This window comes from Triturus cristatus, chromosome 2_2 (genome assembly GCF_964204655.1).
Source record: "Triturus cristatus chromosome 2_2, aTriCri1.1, whole genome shotgun sequence".
NCBI lineage: Eukaryota > Metazoa > Chordata > Amphibia > Caudata > Salamandridae > Triturus > Triturus cristatus.
Genome location: NC_140582.1, coordinates 1,059,235,054 through 1,059,254,316, shown reverse-complemented (window position 1 = coordinate 1,059,254,316; position 19,263 = coordinate 1,059,235,054). Strand labels below are relative to the sequence as shown.

Below are 19,263 nucleotides of genomic sequence, written 5' to 3'. Positions count from 1 at the left end.
GAGAGAATGATGGATAAATTGAAGGATGGATACAGGGAAGGATGGATACAGGGAAGGATGGACACAGGGAAGGATGGACACAGGGAAGGATGGACACAGGGAAGGATGGACACAGGGAAGGATGGACACAGGGAAGGATGGACACAGGGAAGGATGGACACAGGGAAGGATGGACACAGGGAAGGATGGACACAGGGAAGGATGGACACAGGGAAGGATGGACACAGGGAAGGATGGACACAGGGAAGGATGGACACAGGGAAGGATGGACACAGGGAAGGATGGATATGGGATAGGATAGGAAGTAGGTTGGATGAGGGACGGAAGGAGATATTGGTGTATAGATGAATGAAGAAAATGAAGCAAGTATGAATGATTTTTTTTAAGGATATGGTAACCAGGTCTGCAATAATACGCCCACAGCAATGAGTATGGGGAATGTAACACTGAATACGTATTTATACATGGGGCTCAAGGACAAGGGTCGTTACCATACAACCCAACTTAGCTCCTCTACAGAGGGGCAATTAATAGTCACAGAATAATTTGAGCACTCAATTGGTACACAGAATTTGCCAATGTGCAAACAGTGTAGATGAATATAAGTCCACTTTAATCCATGTACCGGTCAATGGGTAGATAATCCAAACAGATATTCACATCAGAAATGACGATTTCCATAAAACCAATTAAAAGTTTCCAACATCAATGGAGTTGTGCATCTGTCATAGAAAAAAAATCGGCCAACACGTATTTCATCAATAGGTAATTAATAACTCTACTTCATCAGGGCTAAAAATTCATTAGATAAAAATAATCAAACCCTAGTAAGCAAGAGTTAGAGAAAAACATTAGCCTTCACCCACCAACGGTGTCCAACACCCGAAAGTGAACAACGAATCTTAAGAAGAATCTATATGTCTGCATCAAAATTAGATAGAAGATATCATTCTACACCAAGTGCATTATATAACAGTGGAAAACAACGAAAAATCCCATACATGGATTAAAGTTGTCTTATATTCATCTACACAGTTTGGACATTGGCAAATTCTTTGTACCAATTGACTGCTCGGATTATTCTGTGATCTAGTATGGATGATGATCGAATGGACAGATGGAGGGACAAATTAAAAGAAAAAGACAAACCGGATTGCTGAGATAAGGATGCGAAAGATAGAATGATGGGCAGATCGAAGAAAGGGTGGCTGGATAGATAGAAGATAGGAAGAATGATGGACAGATCGAAGAAAGGGTGGCTGGATAGATGGAAGAAAAAAAGAGACAAAAACGAACTATGCAAGAAAGAAAGAAAAGAATGATGGGAACCCCTGAAAGAAGTGCTGGACTCACATCACTTGCTCTCTATTTCAGATATAGATACATTATTTTTCTGGCTACCACCTTGCTGCTTTAGGTCAGGGAAAATAGAAGAAAGAACCATCCATGGTAGTGGTCGCATTTACCCACCATTCACTGATCATTCTGCTAAAACTTTCCCAAATCCTAAACTCCACAGCAAATACTGTAAAATGATTAGCATTTAATTTTTTGTTTACTTACCATCTGTTTGTAATAGATATGGAAATGGGGATTCAGCTGGCTTACCCATACAGGTATACTGGATTGCACTAAACAAACATAACTCGTGGTGGGCACAATTCACCTAATTTGCTATTATTTGTATATCCATAACTCCTGAGCACAATAAATAAATTGGAGTTCTCATTTTTAGACAGTACCTCACTATATTCTTGAACATCATCCTTGAGTTCTTCCAATTCTTCTTTCTCCTTTGTAAGCAATTTCTTTTGCTCAATTAGTTTTGAACAGGCATCACTAAGAATGTCAATTTCCTCCTTGGTAATTTCCTCTCCCTAAAATACAATATAAAAGAAAAAAGTGAGATTTAATTTACTTCTTTTTATGATGAACAATTGCACATTTTTTTTAAAACATTGCTTTCATAACCATAGGACAAGATTTTCTGATGCAAAATTTGCACAGTATTTGACTCATTTAATGATTTTTTTGAATTTGTTTTTATATGTTTGCAAGCATTTCCACGAGGCGCATGGTGTGTAAGATGGCAGCACAATCATTATTTACTAGAATGTTAACAAATTGGTAACAAATCATAGGGAGGTGATTGGGATGATCAGATGGACTAAATATGCGAGTAGACTAATGTTTCCTGGTGGGGGTTCAGAGTTTGAAGCATAAGTTACATACCTTTAGTAACAAACCTTTTAGTTGGTACTCTACCTACCATCAGATTCCACATCTTCTCTTTTGAATCTCCCCAGGTACCAAACTGGGACTAGAAACTCATACAATACCTCCTGTGTGCTGGTAGGTGGTGCCACCGTCCTCCATGGTGACGCCATTCCACCTCAACACATCATTACATGGGGATGTATATAGGCACAAAACCAGCACACTGACATCAGTTTACTCCTTTTGTCCATGCCCTCAAATACACAACAATGGATTTAACCCAGATCTTTTGACTGGGGGAGAATGTTTGCATTGTCAGCATTCCGTCCATCATTTGTTTGCTGTAACACTTTTCGCCTTAAGTGCGATAGGTATGCCCAGACATGGGTCCCTTGCTCACTGTGCCACTGGACTCAAGCTAGCCTGGCTGAAGAAGGGTGACATACCCTGAAACTGGTCCCAGGATGCTTGTTTCCGGTCCAGGGAGGACATGGCCTGGCAGTCGGTCTGGACTGTTACTATGGGGCACAGGGTCAAGACTGATTTGCATATGGCTGGGTCCAAACTGGGGTGGCGTAGTGGGCAAAAGAACGATAGATTTAACCCAGATCTTTTAACTGGGGGAGAATGTTTGCATTGTCAGCATTCCGTCCATCATTTGTTTGGTGTAACACTCAAACACAACACGTCACTGATCAGACTGAAATGAAGACAATCAATGAACAAATCTCACATAGGACCTTATTAAACCTGAAGTCCGCAACACCTTATGGAGAAGCGATGGTCAGTCAAATCTGGGGTTAGATAGATTATCCACTACAATAAATGTTACCGAAGGGATGTAACTAATTCTTCTGATGGACACATCTACCAGAATATTCCTCAGCCTTTGAATGCATACCAAAACAATGCTCCCTTCAAAGAAGGATTTTTTTTTTTTAACTAGCGTACACAATGGACCTCCTTGTGGACCTGAAAATCAAGCCAGTGTCTAGTGAAAGTAAAGAAGAAAGCCTAAACAACAGCTTGGCAGATGTCCAAACACCAGCAACCCGACCTAGAACCATAGTCTCAGCCTTCGCTCTAGTGGAATGAGTCGTCAGCTGTTTAGAAAGGTCCTTTGTGGCCAAAAACACAGTTTGATGCAAAGCTCAATTCATCAGGATACGGTTTGCTTCTGGACCACTTCCCCAGTGAAGGCAATGAACAGTTGCTCACTTATGCTGTAATCCTCAGCCCTGACACAATTGAAATGAAAGGCACAGTGTGGGTCTAAACACTACAATGTTTTCCCCACAGTACCAATTTTACTACTAAATAAACAATCCCAAACACTTCTCACATATTCACCAAAGCAAACAAAAGCCATATTCATATGAGCAAAGACACGTTTTGGTGGTATGAAAGGATTAGTTACTTACATGTAATCCTAGTTCTCTTCCAGGGGTATCCTCATCAAAGTCATAAGCACTAGAATATTCCCGCACTTTGCGCGGGACCCTGGAAACACAATCATATATGTGATAAACATATATGCATCTATATATATATATATATATATATATATATATATATATATATATATATATATATATATATATATATATATATATATATATATATATATATATATATATATATATATATATATATATAAATATTTAAAAAGCAAATGCAGCCTTTCACAACCAGAGCTGAATAATGCTGTAAGGACTCCCCTGTATATAATCAATAATATATCCAATATAAACAATATATCATAAAAAACAGGGAAGAAACAAAAAGCAAATCATGTTTGAACACTGTTTTAATGCTTAGCATCAGCACAAAAACCTCAGATAGGACTGAAAGCATTGTCAGCTCACAGGCTGCATTGCAGAAAACTACAGCCTAGGAAGGCTAGAAAGCTAACTCATAGCAACATAGAAAAACTGGCACCGTGCCTTTAAGGCAGCCATGACCCCTAGCTTCCCATCATGCCTCAGGGGTGACAGTTAGGTCAGTTGTTCTTTGCGGTGACACAAAGCCATAACACAGAGTTGACAATTCCTTAAAAATAAGGATCCTTTGCCCGGGGAGGCGGGAGGGTTGTTTATGACTTTGATGAGGATAACCCTGGAAGAGAACTAGGATTACAGGTAAGTAACTAATCCTTCTCTTCCAGGGTATCCTCATCAATAGTCATAAGCACTAGAATAGAATAGCGAGCCTCACCTCATCCACTGCGGGCAAAGAAAAAATAATAATTAACAATCAAGCTCAGACAACTAAACTTGACAATTCAGACATTTCTCCTATCTGAACAGATTCCTCAAGGAGGCCTGGCCTACTTGAGTATCCGCCCTGAAGTCGGATTCAAGACAATAATGCCTTGTGAAAGTATGCACAGATCTCCAGGTTGCTGCCTTGCAAATTTCTGCCATCGGAACATCATGCAAGAAAGCTACTGTAGCTGCTTTCCCCTAGTGGAGTGTGCTTTAGGTGACAACAATAGGGGCTTATTTGCCAGCTGGTAGGCCAATTTTATACAAGACACTATCCATCTGGAAATGGATCTTTTTGGTAGCTGGAAAACCTGTCCTCATGGAACCATAATTTAAAAACAATTGGTCCGATTTTCTTATGACCTTAGTTCCCTCTAGGTAGAATTTAAGCACCCTCCTAAGGTCTATGGAATGGAGTGACCTTTCCGCAGGAGTTGCGGGATTGGGAAAAAAGGACGGCAAAGAAATTGACTGATTAACATGAAAATCAGATACAACTTTGGCAGAAAAGCAGGGTGAGTCCTTAATACTACTCTGTTGTGGTGAAAGATAGTATATGGCTCTTTGGAAGAAAGTGCTTGGATTTCGCTTACTCTTCGCGCTGATGTAATCGCGACTAAGAAAGCGGTCTTCCATGTCAAATGCTGCAGCGTGGCTTTATGGATGGGCTCAAAAGGAGGACCCATCAACTTAGAGAGGACCAGATTCAACTCCCAAGGAGGAGAAGGAGGCCGAACAGGGGGAAAACACTTTCTTCAACCCCTGTAGGAAATCCTTGACCACCTCGAGTTGAAAAAAGGAAGGCTGGCTTGGAGACTTTCTATAGGCCGTAATAGCCGCTAAATGTACTCTGATCGATGAATACTTCAACCCTGATTTAGCCAAGTACAGAAGGTAAGGAAGAATAACCTCCTCCTGCCCTGTGGTTGGATTAAAGTTATTACGAGTGCACCACAAGTAGAACCGCTTCCACTTAAAGGAATACGAAGCCCTTGTGGAAGGTCTCTTTGCTTCCTTTAGCATACAGTCCTACGGTAAGTTCAAATGTCCATATTGCAGGACCTCAGGTGCCATGCTGCCAAGTTCAGTGAGGGAAGGTTGGGATGTAGGATCTTCCCGTCCATCTTGGTCAGTAGGTCCGACCTGCAAGGAAGCCTCTTGTGGGGGTGCACCGACAGCTGTAATAGGTCCGGGTACCACCACTGTCAGGATCATTGACATGTTGGACCGGATGAGCTTGGATACCACCTTCGGAATCAGAGGCAGGGGAGGAAAGGCGTATGCAAATATTCCGGACCAATCCATCAAAAGAGCACTCCCCTTCGTCCCTGGACGGTGGAACCTGGAGGCGAAGGCGTGGTATTTTTTGTTTATATTGTCTGCAAAAAAATCTATATAAGGCTGACCCCACTGATGGAAAATTTCTGCCACTACTTCGTCGTATAGCACCCAGTCTGGCTGATCTTCGAAGTGCCGGCTGAGTGAGTCTGCTCAATGAATGACCTCCGTACACGATTGAGGAACCACAAATCTGAAATAATTAATAAGAAAATTTACCAGCCTGTAGCCAATCATTTCAACCTTGTGGATCATTCACTATCAGATTTGAAGATTTTCCCAGTGGAACATGTTTCAAAGGAAGAACTACTGGACTCCAGGGAAAACTTCTGGATGTACCATTTAAAATCACTGCATCCAGATGGACTGAACATTACTGACAACACAAACTGATTACAGCATATCTCAAGAGCTCTCAGGACTGCATTCATTCCACATTCCAAATGGAATCTTCACTCATGATGCTTTTTGAAAATTCAGCTGTGTCATCTGTGCAGCCACAGAGCAAACCATCTTGTACTACCTGAGAAATTCCCCCGTTATAGTTAGTGCAGGCAACTATAACTCACGCGACCGCAATCCTCTGCTGATGACGTTAGATATTACATCACTGATGACATATGTGTCTTTATGAAAAATAAATATTTGTAATATATGTATAGCTAAAGATTAATGGAAGAAGACATGGGTAAATAAGTGTCTAAACACAGTGATGTAATATCTGACGTCATCAGCAGAGGATTGCGGTCGCGAGAGTTATAGTTGCCTGCACTAACTAAAACGGGGGAATTTCATTGGTTTTTTACGATTGAAATGTCCAGCTAACTATAACATGTGTGAAACCTATGGTTTTTTAAGTGAATTTGCAAGGTTTTTTAAATGCTAATTCGTAACTATAACGTGTGTGAAACCTATGTTTTTTTCAGTGAATATATATATATATATATATATATATATAGACGCACTTATGTTTATCACATATATTATTGTGTTTCCAGGGTCCCGCGCAAGGGCGGGAATATTCTAGTGCTTATGACTATTTATGAGGATCCCCTGGAAGAGAAGTACAAGTGTCACCCTCTTTAGGACAAAAACTATTTGCTCTACTTCGGGTCAACTTAAAAGATATATTTTTAACATCTCTACTTGGGAGAGGGGTACGGGGGGGAGCAGGATGGCTGACAACATGCTCTGAGCAGAGGCTCCACTCGCCACTTTGTCATCTATCAGCATCCTGTTTTCCTGAAGACCTGAACGAGTGCTTCCTTAAGGCATTGCCGCTGTCGGGATCCTCAGAGCGTTCTGGGGGGCAGTAAGGTGAACTTCTGGATCAACCGCAGCTGTGACTCTGAGCAACAGGTTGGTCGTGTAGGGCCTTTGGCGGAAAGACTCCTTGGGCTGCGCGTAGCTGCCCCACGACGAAGGAGGCGAGATGGCGTTGCAACTTTGCCGGACTGCTGGCCTTCTGTGCAGCGTGAGTGGAAGGGTCTGCCGGGGGTGCCACTAAGGAGTTTTGGCCTTCAAAAGATGACGGGCCCCGCAAAGGACCACCAGGGATGCAGTTGAGATGATTTGGCCTGCGAGGGGCACCAGCACCCAGTGACAAGGTGCGGCACCATTTACCCCAGTGATCACGTGGAGACTGTGGCTGAGGTGGCCCGCTGGTAAAGAGCTGCCCGGGACCCCTGGATGCAACAGGGGAGGTGCTACTACAGCGCTGACTGTCAGTGAGAAAGGTGACTGGCCCATGCCGCCAAGGCTTGGAAGACTGGAGGCCCAGTGTAAGAAATTGGGTTGTTGGTTGACAAGGGTGTGAGCCTTGGTCAAGCAGCAACCACAATCCTGGTCACGGTGAGGCACAAGCAAATCCTAAATTAACGTGCTCAACTCTCTGGTAGCTTGGCACAGAACAGTCAGCCTTAATTTAGAGGCAATGTGCAAAGTATTTGTGCCACACTTCGAACAGTAGTAAAGTGAAAGACACCACTCAAAAAGAATATCACCCAGTAAGACAACTTGAGCTTTCATACCATAATAACAAGACCAAAATGACAAAAATCCAATCAGTAGAATCAAAGATTTTAGTGAAAATAGCAATAAAGAGCTCAAAGCTGTGGGTATCTGGTTGCACCAAACTGGGAGAAAGTCACAAGTTCAGGCCGACTGCGATAGAGTGAGGGAAAGCTCAAGGACACAGTAGGTCCACTGAAGCATTGTACCTTAAATCCTGGTTTGCTGAGAGTTGCAAGGATTTGCGTTGAAGATGCATTGTGAAGCCGAAGTGATGCATCGGTTCCAAAATGCAGTGAGGCTGGGATTCAAGGGCCTGAGTCATCAAGGATCCCACTGACGGGGCTTGCGATGCAAAGTCCAGCACCGAGGACGCAGTGAGCAGTCGACGAGATGCGGAGTCCGTCGTCGAGGCTGCTTTTGAAAAGGTATGTGAGGGCCTGCTACGAGGATGCGTTGTGCAGCAGCTGTTCTGATTGGACTGTAAAGGCGATGTGGGTCTTTGAGAAAGGTCCAATCCACAGGTCCAGAAGTGTACTGAGATGGTGGTGTCTGAGGTCCAGTATATATACACACCAAGTTGTGCCTTCAAGTGGGGAGAAGCTTCTAAAGGTAGGCCTTGAAAGTGCACAGATGCCCATCCTGCCCTGCCTCCAGACTCAATACAGAGATATGCAGCCCTTTGTGTGGAGACAGGATACAGCCTATTCAAGTGTAAGTAGGGCGGTCCAGCTACTTCCTCTCATCCTGCCAGCGATGGCCCATCCAGGCACACCTAGCTCACTATTGTATTTGGCTGTCTAGGAGGAACACACAAAACCCAACTGTCATCGATGCCCAGTCATGTAACCCAGAGCCAGGCAGCAGGCACCGAATGGCTGATGCAGGAAAATGCCAACTTTCAGAAAATTTCATTTTTTAAATTGTAATTTAAAGTCAGACTTCACCATAAATTATGATTTTTCTTCACAATTTCAAAGACACCAAAAATGAACTGGTTACATGGCCTCATCTAGAAATTACCCTTATAGAGAATGTATCTGAATTCATAGGCCAGAGGTTGCACCCTACACCTGGTCTCAGCTTACTAGGTTAATGGCACAACCGTAAAAAGACGCATTGCCATATCAGGCGCTCCGGCTGTCAGGAACTGTTCAAGGGACCTGCATTACAGGGCACTGGCTGGGTCGGAAGTACTCGTACTGGACCAAAAGCATGCTGGGGAGGGTCTCAATTGGGATAGTATGGAACATACATATGGCGAAAATGGAAGCCAATAATAATACAAGGCCGATGTGAACATGTTGAAAAGATTACTCCTAACAACTCCCAGCATGTATGTTTTTGAAAGGATGTCCCTGTGTCCCCGCGGGTTGTCGCCTCTATGTGCTCTGCTGGGCTGTGTAGCTGGCTGCGCCGCTGACCGTGGTTGTACATAATGACACGATTCTGCATGTTTAACAAGAAGCATTTTCCTGACTCCCTTTGGACACGACTGCATTGTTGCTTCGTGCTTTCAGAGGGTATTTTTAAAGTTTGCAAATGTGGGTCCTTAGGTACATTAAATAAGATATATATATATGTATATATATTCACTGACACAATCGTAGGTTTCAGGGACATTATAGTTAGTAATTAGCATTTAAAAAACCTTTGAAATTCACTGAAAAAAACTACAAGTTTTAGGGACGTTCTAGTTAGTTGGGCATTTCACTCATACCAAAACCGAGAAATTCAGCCATTATAGTTCGTTGAGCTAACTATAACTCGCGCCTCCGCAATGCACTGCTGATGACGTCACATATTACATCACTCATAACCTGGTCAGTGACATCACTCATGACCTGGTCAGTGACATAATTAATGACCTGGCCAGTGACATCACTCATGACATCTCAAATGACATCACTGATGACATCATCCCCTTAATCTCTGATGCACCTACTCACACCCTAATATAACCTTTAATACATCCACTCTAAAATATAGACTACCATTCTCGAAACCACAGACACACCAATACTAGTTAGTACATATCCACTCACTGATTCGTAGGTCTACACATACATCTACTCACTCACCCATAGTCTCTCATACAGTCACTCCTACATGCAGTCACTCATCAATACAGAAGAGCTGTAACTTCCTCTTGGAGCAGTTTCAAATGATCCTCCGCCAACTGTTCCTGAGTTGGTGGAATAGGAGGAGGGAAAGAAAGAGAATAGCCCTCCTGGACGATCTGCAAGACCCACTTGTCTGATGTTATAGACCTCAAGCGTGGAAGATGATGACGAACTCTCCCACCCACTGGAGTAGTGTGGTCCTGCAGAATCAGCCTGGGAGTGCTTGGAGGCTGCGGTTGCTGGGGACAGTGTGGTAGACTACTTCTGGCCTCCATTCCTAGGACGGAATGTACCGCGTCCACGTACGGCTTGGGCAGTCTGTGCAGGACGGTGGCTGGGATAGGGCTGAAGCGGTTGGAAACCCCTTCCGTTGCCAGGATAGGGGCGAAAGGAAGATTGGCCACGGGGAGTGGAGGAGAGGCCCAAGGATCTGGCCGTAGCTCGAGTGTCCTTGTACCCGACCAGGGCCGAATCTGCCTTTTCCGCAAAAAGGTGAGTTCCATCAAAGGGCATGTCCATCAAATTGGCCTGGACATCCCCCGAGAAACCAGTTGTACGAAGCCAGGCATGGAGCCTCAAGTCCACGGTTGTTGACTTTGATCTGCCCAGTGAATTGGTCGTATCCAAACCACACCATATGGCAAATTTTGCTGCATCTCTCCCGTCCTTGACAGCTTGGGAGTGCACAGCTGGGGCCTCCTCCGGGACTTGTGGCAGTACCTGCGCAACCGTCTCCCAAAGAGAAAGGGAGAAACGGCTCAATAAGCATGCAGTATTCATCAACCGCAATGCCAGACTGGAAGAATAAAACATCTTCTGTCCAAATGAGCTCAGTCTCTTGGATTCTCTATCCGGAGGGGTGGAACGGAATGCGCCCTGAGAAGTAGAGGCCTGCACCACCAAACTTTCTGGGGTGGGGTGCTGGCTGAGGAACTTTGAGTCGCCCGGAGCTGGGCGATGGCGGCGTGCAATCGTCCTGTTCACTGGAGCCCCTGTGCTAGGCTTGGACCATGTCCCTTGAAGGACGTCCGTAAGTGCCTCATTAAAGGGCAATAGGGGGTTCATAGGTGGAAGCCTAAGGTTGAAGCACTTCGGTCAGGAGATTAGTCCTACCTACACTGAGGGCAGCTCCAGTCCAAGGAACTCAGCTGCCCTCTTAACCACCATGGCATAGGACAGCCCTTCCTCTGTAGCCACTGTAGGAAGAGAGAGCATGCCAGTGTCTGGGGAAGTATACAGACCTCTGGCTTCCCCAAGTTCCCCATACCAGTCCATAGTCTCCTCCGAGACATCCTGGGTCTCCAGACACCTCTCAGTAATCTCCTGAGCACAGCACGTCCACAAAGTGATCGGGCGACAACATAGAAACCATGCGCATGGCCTCGTGACAATCTTTAATCTGAGCGGGAGTCGCTCTGGCTCCCGGAAAGGGAGGGAGGCACGAAGTAGACAGGCTCTGGCTCCCCCGAACCGTGCCTAGAGAGTCGGTGCTCCTTACCTCTCTCGACGACAGACGCCAGCTGAGGTGAAGTCGAAGTCCGCTTGGACTTCTTCTTCTTGTGCCTCTTCCCAGAGTGTCCAGACGACCGTGAATGGGAGGAAGAGGACTTAGGTCTCCGTGAGGGTCCCGCGACAACCTCTTCTTCAAACGGAACTATGACCTCCTCGGAGTCTCGCTTATCGGTGTCGACTACCGGGCCACAAGCAACTTCATCGCCTGCTCCTTCAAGGTCTTCGGAGCCATCGCACGACAGTCTGAACAAGACTTTGAATCGTGATCGCGTTCAAGACACCACAGACATACGAGGTGGGAATTGGTAACCGACATCATGCAGGAACAGGTCCTGCATGGTTTAAAACCTGTCTTCCTACCAAACATCCCTCGCACACAAGGTCGTTACTCAAAAAACGTCGACAAAAGTCAAGAAAAAAGCCTGCCAAAAAGCGGCAGAGGGGAGCCTCTTCCCGGATCGGCGCATAACTGGCGCGGAAAGAAAATAATTGACAACCGCGCGCCTGGTTGGCGCCTATGTAGGCATGGCGACATCATAAGCGACGCTGCCAACGACGTCACGCGGAGCCAAATGGAGCCACCGGACGTCGCTCGAAAGGGGTATTGCACAGCAAAAGTTTCCGGATCCAGCCTGACACATGGGAGTGGCAGAGAAAGGGAGGCGTGACCTTCGAAGACCTCTTAGCAATACCACTGTGTGGGACTTACTGGAGGTAACAGGAGGGGTAGTTGGCCCCCAAGGACGTCCTTGGGGGCCAACTACCCCTCCTATTACCTCCAGTAAGTCCCACACAACAGCATTGGTAAGTTCTCATAGCAGGCCACGCCCCCTTTGCTAACTACTCTGCAAACGCGCTCCCTGGCGCGCTCTTGGATGGGGATTAAAGTTCCCTTCGATGCTGGGGGTCCTCAGGGGCCAACTAGCCTACCTGACACCTCCAGTAAGCCCCAGATAGTGGGATCGCTGAGAGGTGGACACATGCCACACCCCCTTTCTGCCCCACTCTGCAAAAGCGCCTCCAGGAGCGCTCTTGGTTGGGGTATGAAGTCACCTTGTTCCCCCTAGGGTCCCTGGGGGCCAACTAGCCCTCCTGTTATCTGTCGTAAGCCCCACACAGCTGGATTGCAGAGAGTAGTCCGCGACCACGCCCCCTTTTTACACCACTCTGCAAACGCACCTACTGGCACACTGCTGCTCGGGGGATGAAGTCCACTTTAGTCCTGAGGTCCTCAGGACACAAGAGGACCTCATCGCCAAGAGGCGCGTTTGCAGAGTGGTGTAAAAAGGGGTGTGGCATCGGACCACCTCTTAGCAATCCCTGTGTGTGGGGATTACTGGAGGTACCTAGAGGGCTAGTTGGCCCCTAAGGTCCCAGGGGACTTGATCCCCCAACCCAGAACGCACCAGGAGGCGCGTTTGCACTGTGGTGCAGGGAGGGAGCAGGGCCTCCGGCGAGATGCAGTTTTTTTTTTTTAGAAGGGGAGCTGTGTGGCCCCCTTTCTCTCAATGTTTTATGGGCCCTGGAACCCCATCCACCAGGGCCTGTGACATCTTTTTATTTTTTTTTACGGGAAGGGGCCGTGCGGCCCCCTTTCTGAAGCCATTTTTGGCCCTGGGGACCCCGTCTCCCAGGGCATTGCTTCGTTTTTTTTATTATTTTCAGCAAGCTGCAATGTCCCACATTGCTGGAGCCGGGCCTGGGGGGTGGCGATCCCCAGGACCAAGGAGGGCTCCCGCACATTATTAACAAATCCACGGAGCGGCCATCCCCGGGGCAACAGGGGGCCCTCGAATAACAATCATACATTGCCCCTGGGACCTAGCCCACCCGGGGTCTTAAAAGCAACGAAGCGTGGGAGACCGCGCTTCGTTTTTTGGGGCGTTTTTTTCAGGGGAATTCGCGGATCCTACGCAAATTCCTCCTAAAATATTTTTGGTAATTTTCTTTTTTTTTTTTGCCCTGGGGGTCCCTGTGGGACCCCCTGAGCAGGCCTAGGTGGTCAGGGTGTTTCTACCCTGACCCTTATCTTGTTTTTTTCACCTTTTTTCTTGTGACTCGTTTCTACAGAGTCACAAGATGGCTGCCAACAATTTCTGGTTTGAACTGTTGGCAGCCAATCAGAGTCAAACTTGTGATCTGGAGGGTTCGCGGATCCAGCTCGGTCACCTGATATATAATTACTTTTATTTTTGAATATCTCAGGAACCACTGAACGGATTTACACCATTTAAATCAAAGAGTGCACTCTGGACAAAGAGCTACCTCTCTGCCAAATTTGGTGTAATTACACTTACTGTATTACTTTATTAACTTTATGTACTGTATGCATAACTAGGTGTCATTTTCTAAGTAAAACATACGTTTAGTGTTCATGATGTTAACATGTTTTCTTATCTTTCTTGCTCTCATATGAAACATATGCTTGATACTGGCATTTGCAATGGTACATATGGAAACTAACTTTCTACAAATACCCAATACTGTGGTTGGCTCTGAAACCTTTCTTCTATCCTGAATTTACCTTTGTCTACAGACATCAAGGGCCCCATGCAATAAGGCAGTCGCAATGGCCAACCAGGAACACAGGAAACACCTGATAAACAACCTGAAGACTTCTTCCGGGCACTCAGTGCAGTAGTCGGAACATGAAACAGATCACAACAAATTCCTGCCTCGAAAATAGTTACTGTGAAGATTTGTTTTTCTTGCTGTCCCGCTAATGAAAACCGTAAATGCCAAATTAGGAAAGTCCAGCAGCTAAACTCCGTTCTTTAAGCAACTATTAATTCGCCAAAATATTGCACACGAATGTATGCAACAAAGAGCAATTTAGCCAAACCCGAAAGATTTTAAAATATTATGGGAATTCTGGGTATTTTTGTGTAGCTTGTTAATATAACAAAGCCATGCATCGTTCTTAAATCAAATTTTGGAGCCGCGAATTTACTTCCTCGTCACTGATTACAGGTTCATTTTTGAGAATTCATCTTTTTTAAAAAAAAAAAAAAAAAACAGTTGTCCACATTACCTTGATCCCTTCCAAAACTGGAGCTGTATCTACCAAGACTTCAGACTGTGCGGTCACATCGACTTTTTCCAGTTCACTTTCCATTAATGGCTGGCTTTTTGCTCCACTTGCTGAAGTGACTTCAACATTCACTGCAGGCTCTATTTCTTTCTGAATAAAAACAATTTAACAGATTTTTTTTCCCGTCGTATTAACATTTTTACAACACTTATCAAGGCAATTAATGCTGCTAAATCTGGACCGTGCTAGAAATGTTAGACTACTAACAATCCCAGCTGCTGAGTGAAACCAATCCTGTAATGCTCAATACCTGATCTTGAGGGCAGCCAAAAAAAAAAAGACTTGAAAGCATCCTTCAAACCACAAATACTGACAAATCCTGAGTTCAGTATATTGTTTAGAAAAAAGGTGAATATCAAATTGAGAAAGGGTGCTGATAAAAGATGATAAAGTTGAAATTACAAATCCTTAAAGAATTAACAAGAGATCACAGTATAACCTACAGCTTGTTATTTGGATTCATACCGAGAAAATGCTGCGATTTACTTGGGAACGACTCTCTACATGCATCAATAAACAAGCGCCCCACAAAAGCAGCAGGGACTGCCATTGTCTGAGACGTGCATTCAGAATTTAAGTATTTTTGGTGACGAAAAGGAAAAGTTATATTCCACGTAGCTTGGCTAGCATACACAAGTTACATATTTGTACCTTACAGTTGTCGAGTGTTGGTATCTTTCATAGATTCAAATGCTTGATTTATTCCCCATTGTCATGAGGTAAATCCTCAGTAATATATGTAAAAAAAAAAATAAAGTAGTGGAACTTGCGACTGCAGTGGTGAGGAGTGATTCATGGGTTCTATCTGAGTTTATCTTGTTATACTGAGGACAGCTTTAAAGACTTCCACCGTTTCATTCATTACTGTAAGTGATGTAGAAACCCTTGATCATTTAAGACTAATGGGGAGCAAATCATACTGAGTTGCTGAGGAAGAATTACAAAATAACATAGGGAACGGAATCAATCAGTTAACCTGGAAATCTGAGGCAGCCTAAGATATGAAATACTGAATCACTTAGTAGTAATCACTGCTTTCTTTCTACGAAATTAAGTGAAAGGCTCTACACTAAAATACATGGATTTAAGCAAATCTGATCTTGTTTGGCATTCAGAGCTATCACCTACTGCTATCCTATTTCACACTAGCCCCAGGAATCAGACCCAAACGTCATCAGTATTTAACATTCAACTCCTGAAACTGTGCTGGTTGGTTACCTATTAGGAGACCCCATCTTTCTCTAGAACCTTCTAAAAATCCTTTGTTGTAAATCTAAAGATATCTAGACTAAAACTGTCCACAGGAACATAAAATAAAATCAAAATTTCTTCTAAAATGAAAAATATCACCGCTTTGAACAGTAAGACACCAGTAACTGGCCTGTAATTATAGTTTTGCACCTCGAAATTCTTTTTGATGTACGTGTGTTGCACAATTCCGCCACCTAGTGGTTAGGTCCGGAAATGTTCTTGTACTCCTAAAATGTTAGCTTGTGGGAGTCAACATAAGCAGAGCCCCGGTGTATGATATCGACCGTAATCCCACAATGCCCATGTACGTGCCCAACATGTTAGATTCTTTTTTTACCTCCAGTAACCTCCTGCAATGGGGATGTGGGAGGGTCATATGCTTAGAGTTTCTAGCTGCAAAACCATTATTACAGGTAACGGGTTTCTTTTGCAGCATGACATCTTCTCTAGATGTACATGCTTGCACAGGATAGCCTTATTACCTGCCTTGTGGTGGTGGGAAGGCGTGCAAGCAAAAAGGGTTTTTAGTACAGACTGTACAACTTTAACCTTCCTACTTGGTTGTAAATGAATGCAGTAATGCTTCGTAAAAGCATACTATGAGGCCCATTTGGCTGCTTTGCATATTTCTTTTATAGAGATATTGGCCATAGTAGCACCCTTCTTCCTGGTAGAGTATGATCTTGGTTTAGCGAGCAAAGGTTTGTTTGCTGGTGCCTACCACAGCTGAACAGTCTGTACTATTCATCTAGCAGCAGTATTTCTAGATACTGCTGTCCCTAGAGCTTGAGCTGAATGCCCCACAAAGAACTGTTGTGTTTTTCTGTTACTGTTTGGTATTTGAATTTAGTACTTGCCAACACTCCTGACATCCAATGTGTGAGTAGGACCCTTACTACCACATTTGAAGGTTTTTGGAAGAAGACTTTAACAGTTATACCCTGGTTTACATGAAAACTTGAGATTCCCGTTGATAAGAATTGTGGGTGTTTTCTCATTAACACCTATCCTTGTGAGTGGATATGCATTGTTCTGGCACCATTCGTGCTTGTATTTCACCCAGTGTTTTTAGTGATGTGATGGCTACCTAGAAAACCGTTTATTAATATGTGTGAGTGTGGCCTTGCACATGGGTTCAAATGGTGTTTACCTTAATCCGTCTAACACTAGGTTAGGATTCCTCTATGGGAGTGGTGCCTTCCTTGTAGGAAAAATCCTCTGTGACACTCTACATGAACCTTTTTATCAGTGGTATTGAAAAATTGCAATAGCTGATAAATGCAGCATACTTTACATTTTGCATTAGGTATTGGAATATGACCATGTCTTGATGGAATATGTGCTGCATTTTCTTGGTTTGGTACCATGTTATATGCCTCTTCCACTTGAAAGCGAAGCATTTTCTAGTGGCTGGACTTCGTGCTTCTCTGATGATACGTAATGTAGCCTTTGGTAGATTTAGGTGTTCAAATTCGGCTATTTCAGGAACCATGCTGTCAACTGCATTTCAGAAAGATTTACTAGCTGAATGGTAAGCGTATCCATGTGTATGGGGCACTTTGACATACTGTTGTTTTGAAAACTGTAGTAACCATAATAGTTGAGGCCACCTTGGAGCAATGAGAATCATTGTCATGTTGGAACTTTTGAACTTCTCTAGAACAGTTGGGATCAGTGGTACAGAGGGGTGGGGTTAAGCGTGTGCAGATATATGCCGCACTAGCTTATCGACAGGGCATCCCTAGCGACTGAGGATGGTAGTGCCTGGATGTGAAGTGGTGCTATTTTGCATTTTCTGATGTTGCGAAGAGGTCTACTTCTGGTTTCCCTAGGAATAGAGCATCTATTATAGATTGCTTTACTTCCCTGACATCTGTGTCATTTGTTTGTCTGATCAGCCAGTCGGCTCGTACATTTTTCATTTCTGGTACAGGATTTGCTACTAATCAAACGTTCTCTGACATTTCCTAATGTTTTGGGCCAATTGTGACAGTGGGTATGATACCACCCCTGCTATTGTTGTTGTAGAGCATTGCTGTTGTCTGTTTTTAATTGTACAGTTTTCCCAGGCACCCGATTCTGGAAGGCCTTCAGTGACAGGAAGATTTGTCTTCAATTCTAGAAAGTTGATGCGTCTTGTTGCATCTTGTGCTGACCGCAACCCCTTTACCTTTAGTGTGTTCATGTGTGTCCGTCCCCCCCCCCCCCAACCTACCAGTGATGCATTTATGGTGATTATGGCTTGTGGTAATGGTGCTCTGAAGGGTCTCCATTTGAGCATATTTGCTATGTTCCACCATCTCAGTCCCTTGCTGGCGTTGGCTGTTACAACCACTAGATGCTCCTGTTGTGTAGTTCCTGTTGCCAGAACCCATTAATTCTTCATCCAACCCTGCTCTGGTCTCATACACCATTGCGAATTGCATGTCAAGTTCTGCCCCTAGAAGTGTTTTCCTTGTTTCTTGGGTGGAAGAGGATTTTCCCCAGTTTACTGTAAACCCTAGTGTGTATATTAGTGATATTACCTTTGTCACGTTCTCCTGGCACAGTTGGAAGGTGTCTGCTTTTATTAGCCAATTGTCCAACTATGGGTAAACATGTACGGGTTGTTTTCTAAGGTATGCTGCTACTACTGCCAGCATCTTGGTATAGAACCTTGGTGTGGACTTTATTTTGAATGACAGGACTTAGAACTGGTAATGCATCCTTTCCATTATGAACCTTAGACACTGCTTCTGTGCGGTGTGAATGGGAATGTGGAAGTAGGTGTCCTTGAGATCTTCTGTTGCTAAATAGTCCCCCTTGTCTAGTAAAGGGATAAAATCTTGCAAGGTTTTCATTTGTAATTTTTGTGTCTTAATGTACTTGTTTACAAAGTGCAAACATAGAATAGTACAGTTAGGTTTTGCTTTGGCACTAGGAAGGAAACAGATAACACCTGTGTTCCTTTCCTGTTACGCATCTTCTCAATTGCATTCTTTGACTACAGGTCTTGCACATCTTTTTGCAGGACTTGCAATTGGTCCTTTTTATAATGCTGATGTTTATGTCATATGGTAACCATGACAGACAATATTTTGAACCCACTTGCCTGAAAATAGTTTCTCGGTTCTTCAGGAAGTCCTTTATTCTCCCCTACTGGTGTGTTGTGGGAGGAGAGGTGTCCGAGTCACTTTGAGTAGAGGCAGATCCTCCAGAGTTTCCACTTCTTATTTTACCTTTGCCTCGAAAAAAGACTTAGGTTGTTGCTGATACCACAGCGCAAGGCCTGGTATTCGGTCGGTCCCGGTCTGTCTTTAAGTATCCTTCCCTGGCCTCGCCTTTTTCCTGTGAAAGGTTCCTCTTTCTAATCTGGGCCTGTCGATTTGGTGGGGTTTCATTGCCTTTGCAGTTTCATTTGCCTTTTTCATTTCTTCTGAAGTTTAGTCCACACCATGGCCAGAAAGCTTGTTTCTTC

The 19,263-nt window shown here is 44.3% G+C and overlaps 1 protein-coding gene across 1 annotated transcript in view; it reads right to left on the bottom strand.

Moving 5' to 3' along the window:
- Positions 1–19,263, bottom strand: part of LETM1 (leucine zipper and EF-hand containing transmembrane protein 1) — a 567,062-nt gene that overhangs the window by 56,731 nt on the left and 491,068 nt on the right. The window contains exons 10-11 of the mRNA XM_085642560.1: positions 14,496–14,645; positions 1,743–1,877 (exon numbers count right to left, since the gene is read on the bottom strand). Coding sequence (XP_085498686.1) covers positions 1,743–1,877; positions 14,496–14,645 — 285 coding nt within the window. The remainder of the gene's footprint in view (positions 1–1,742; positions 1,878–14,495; positions 14,646–19,263) is intronic.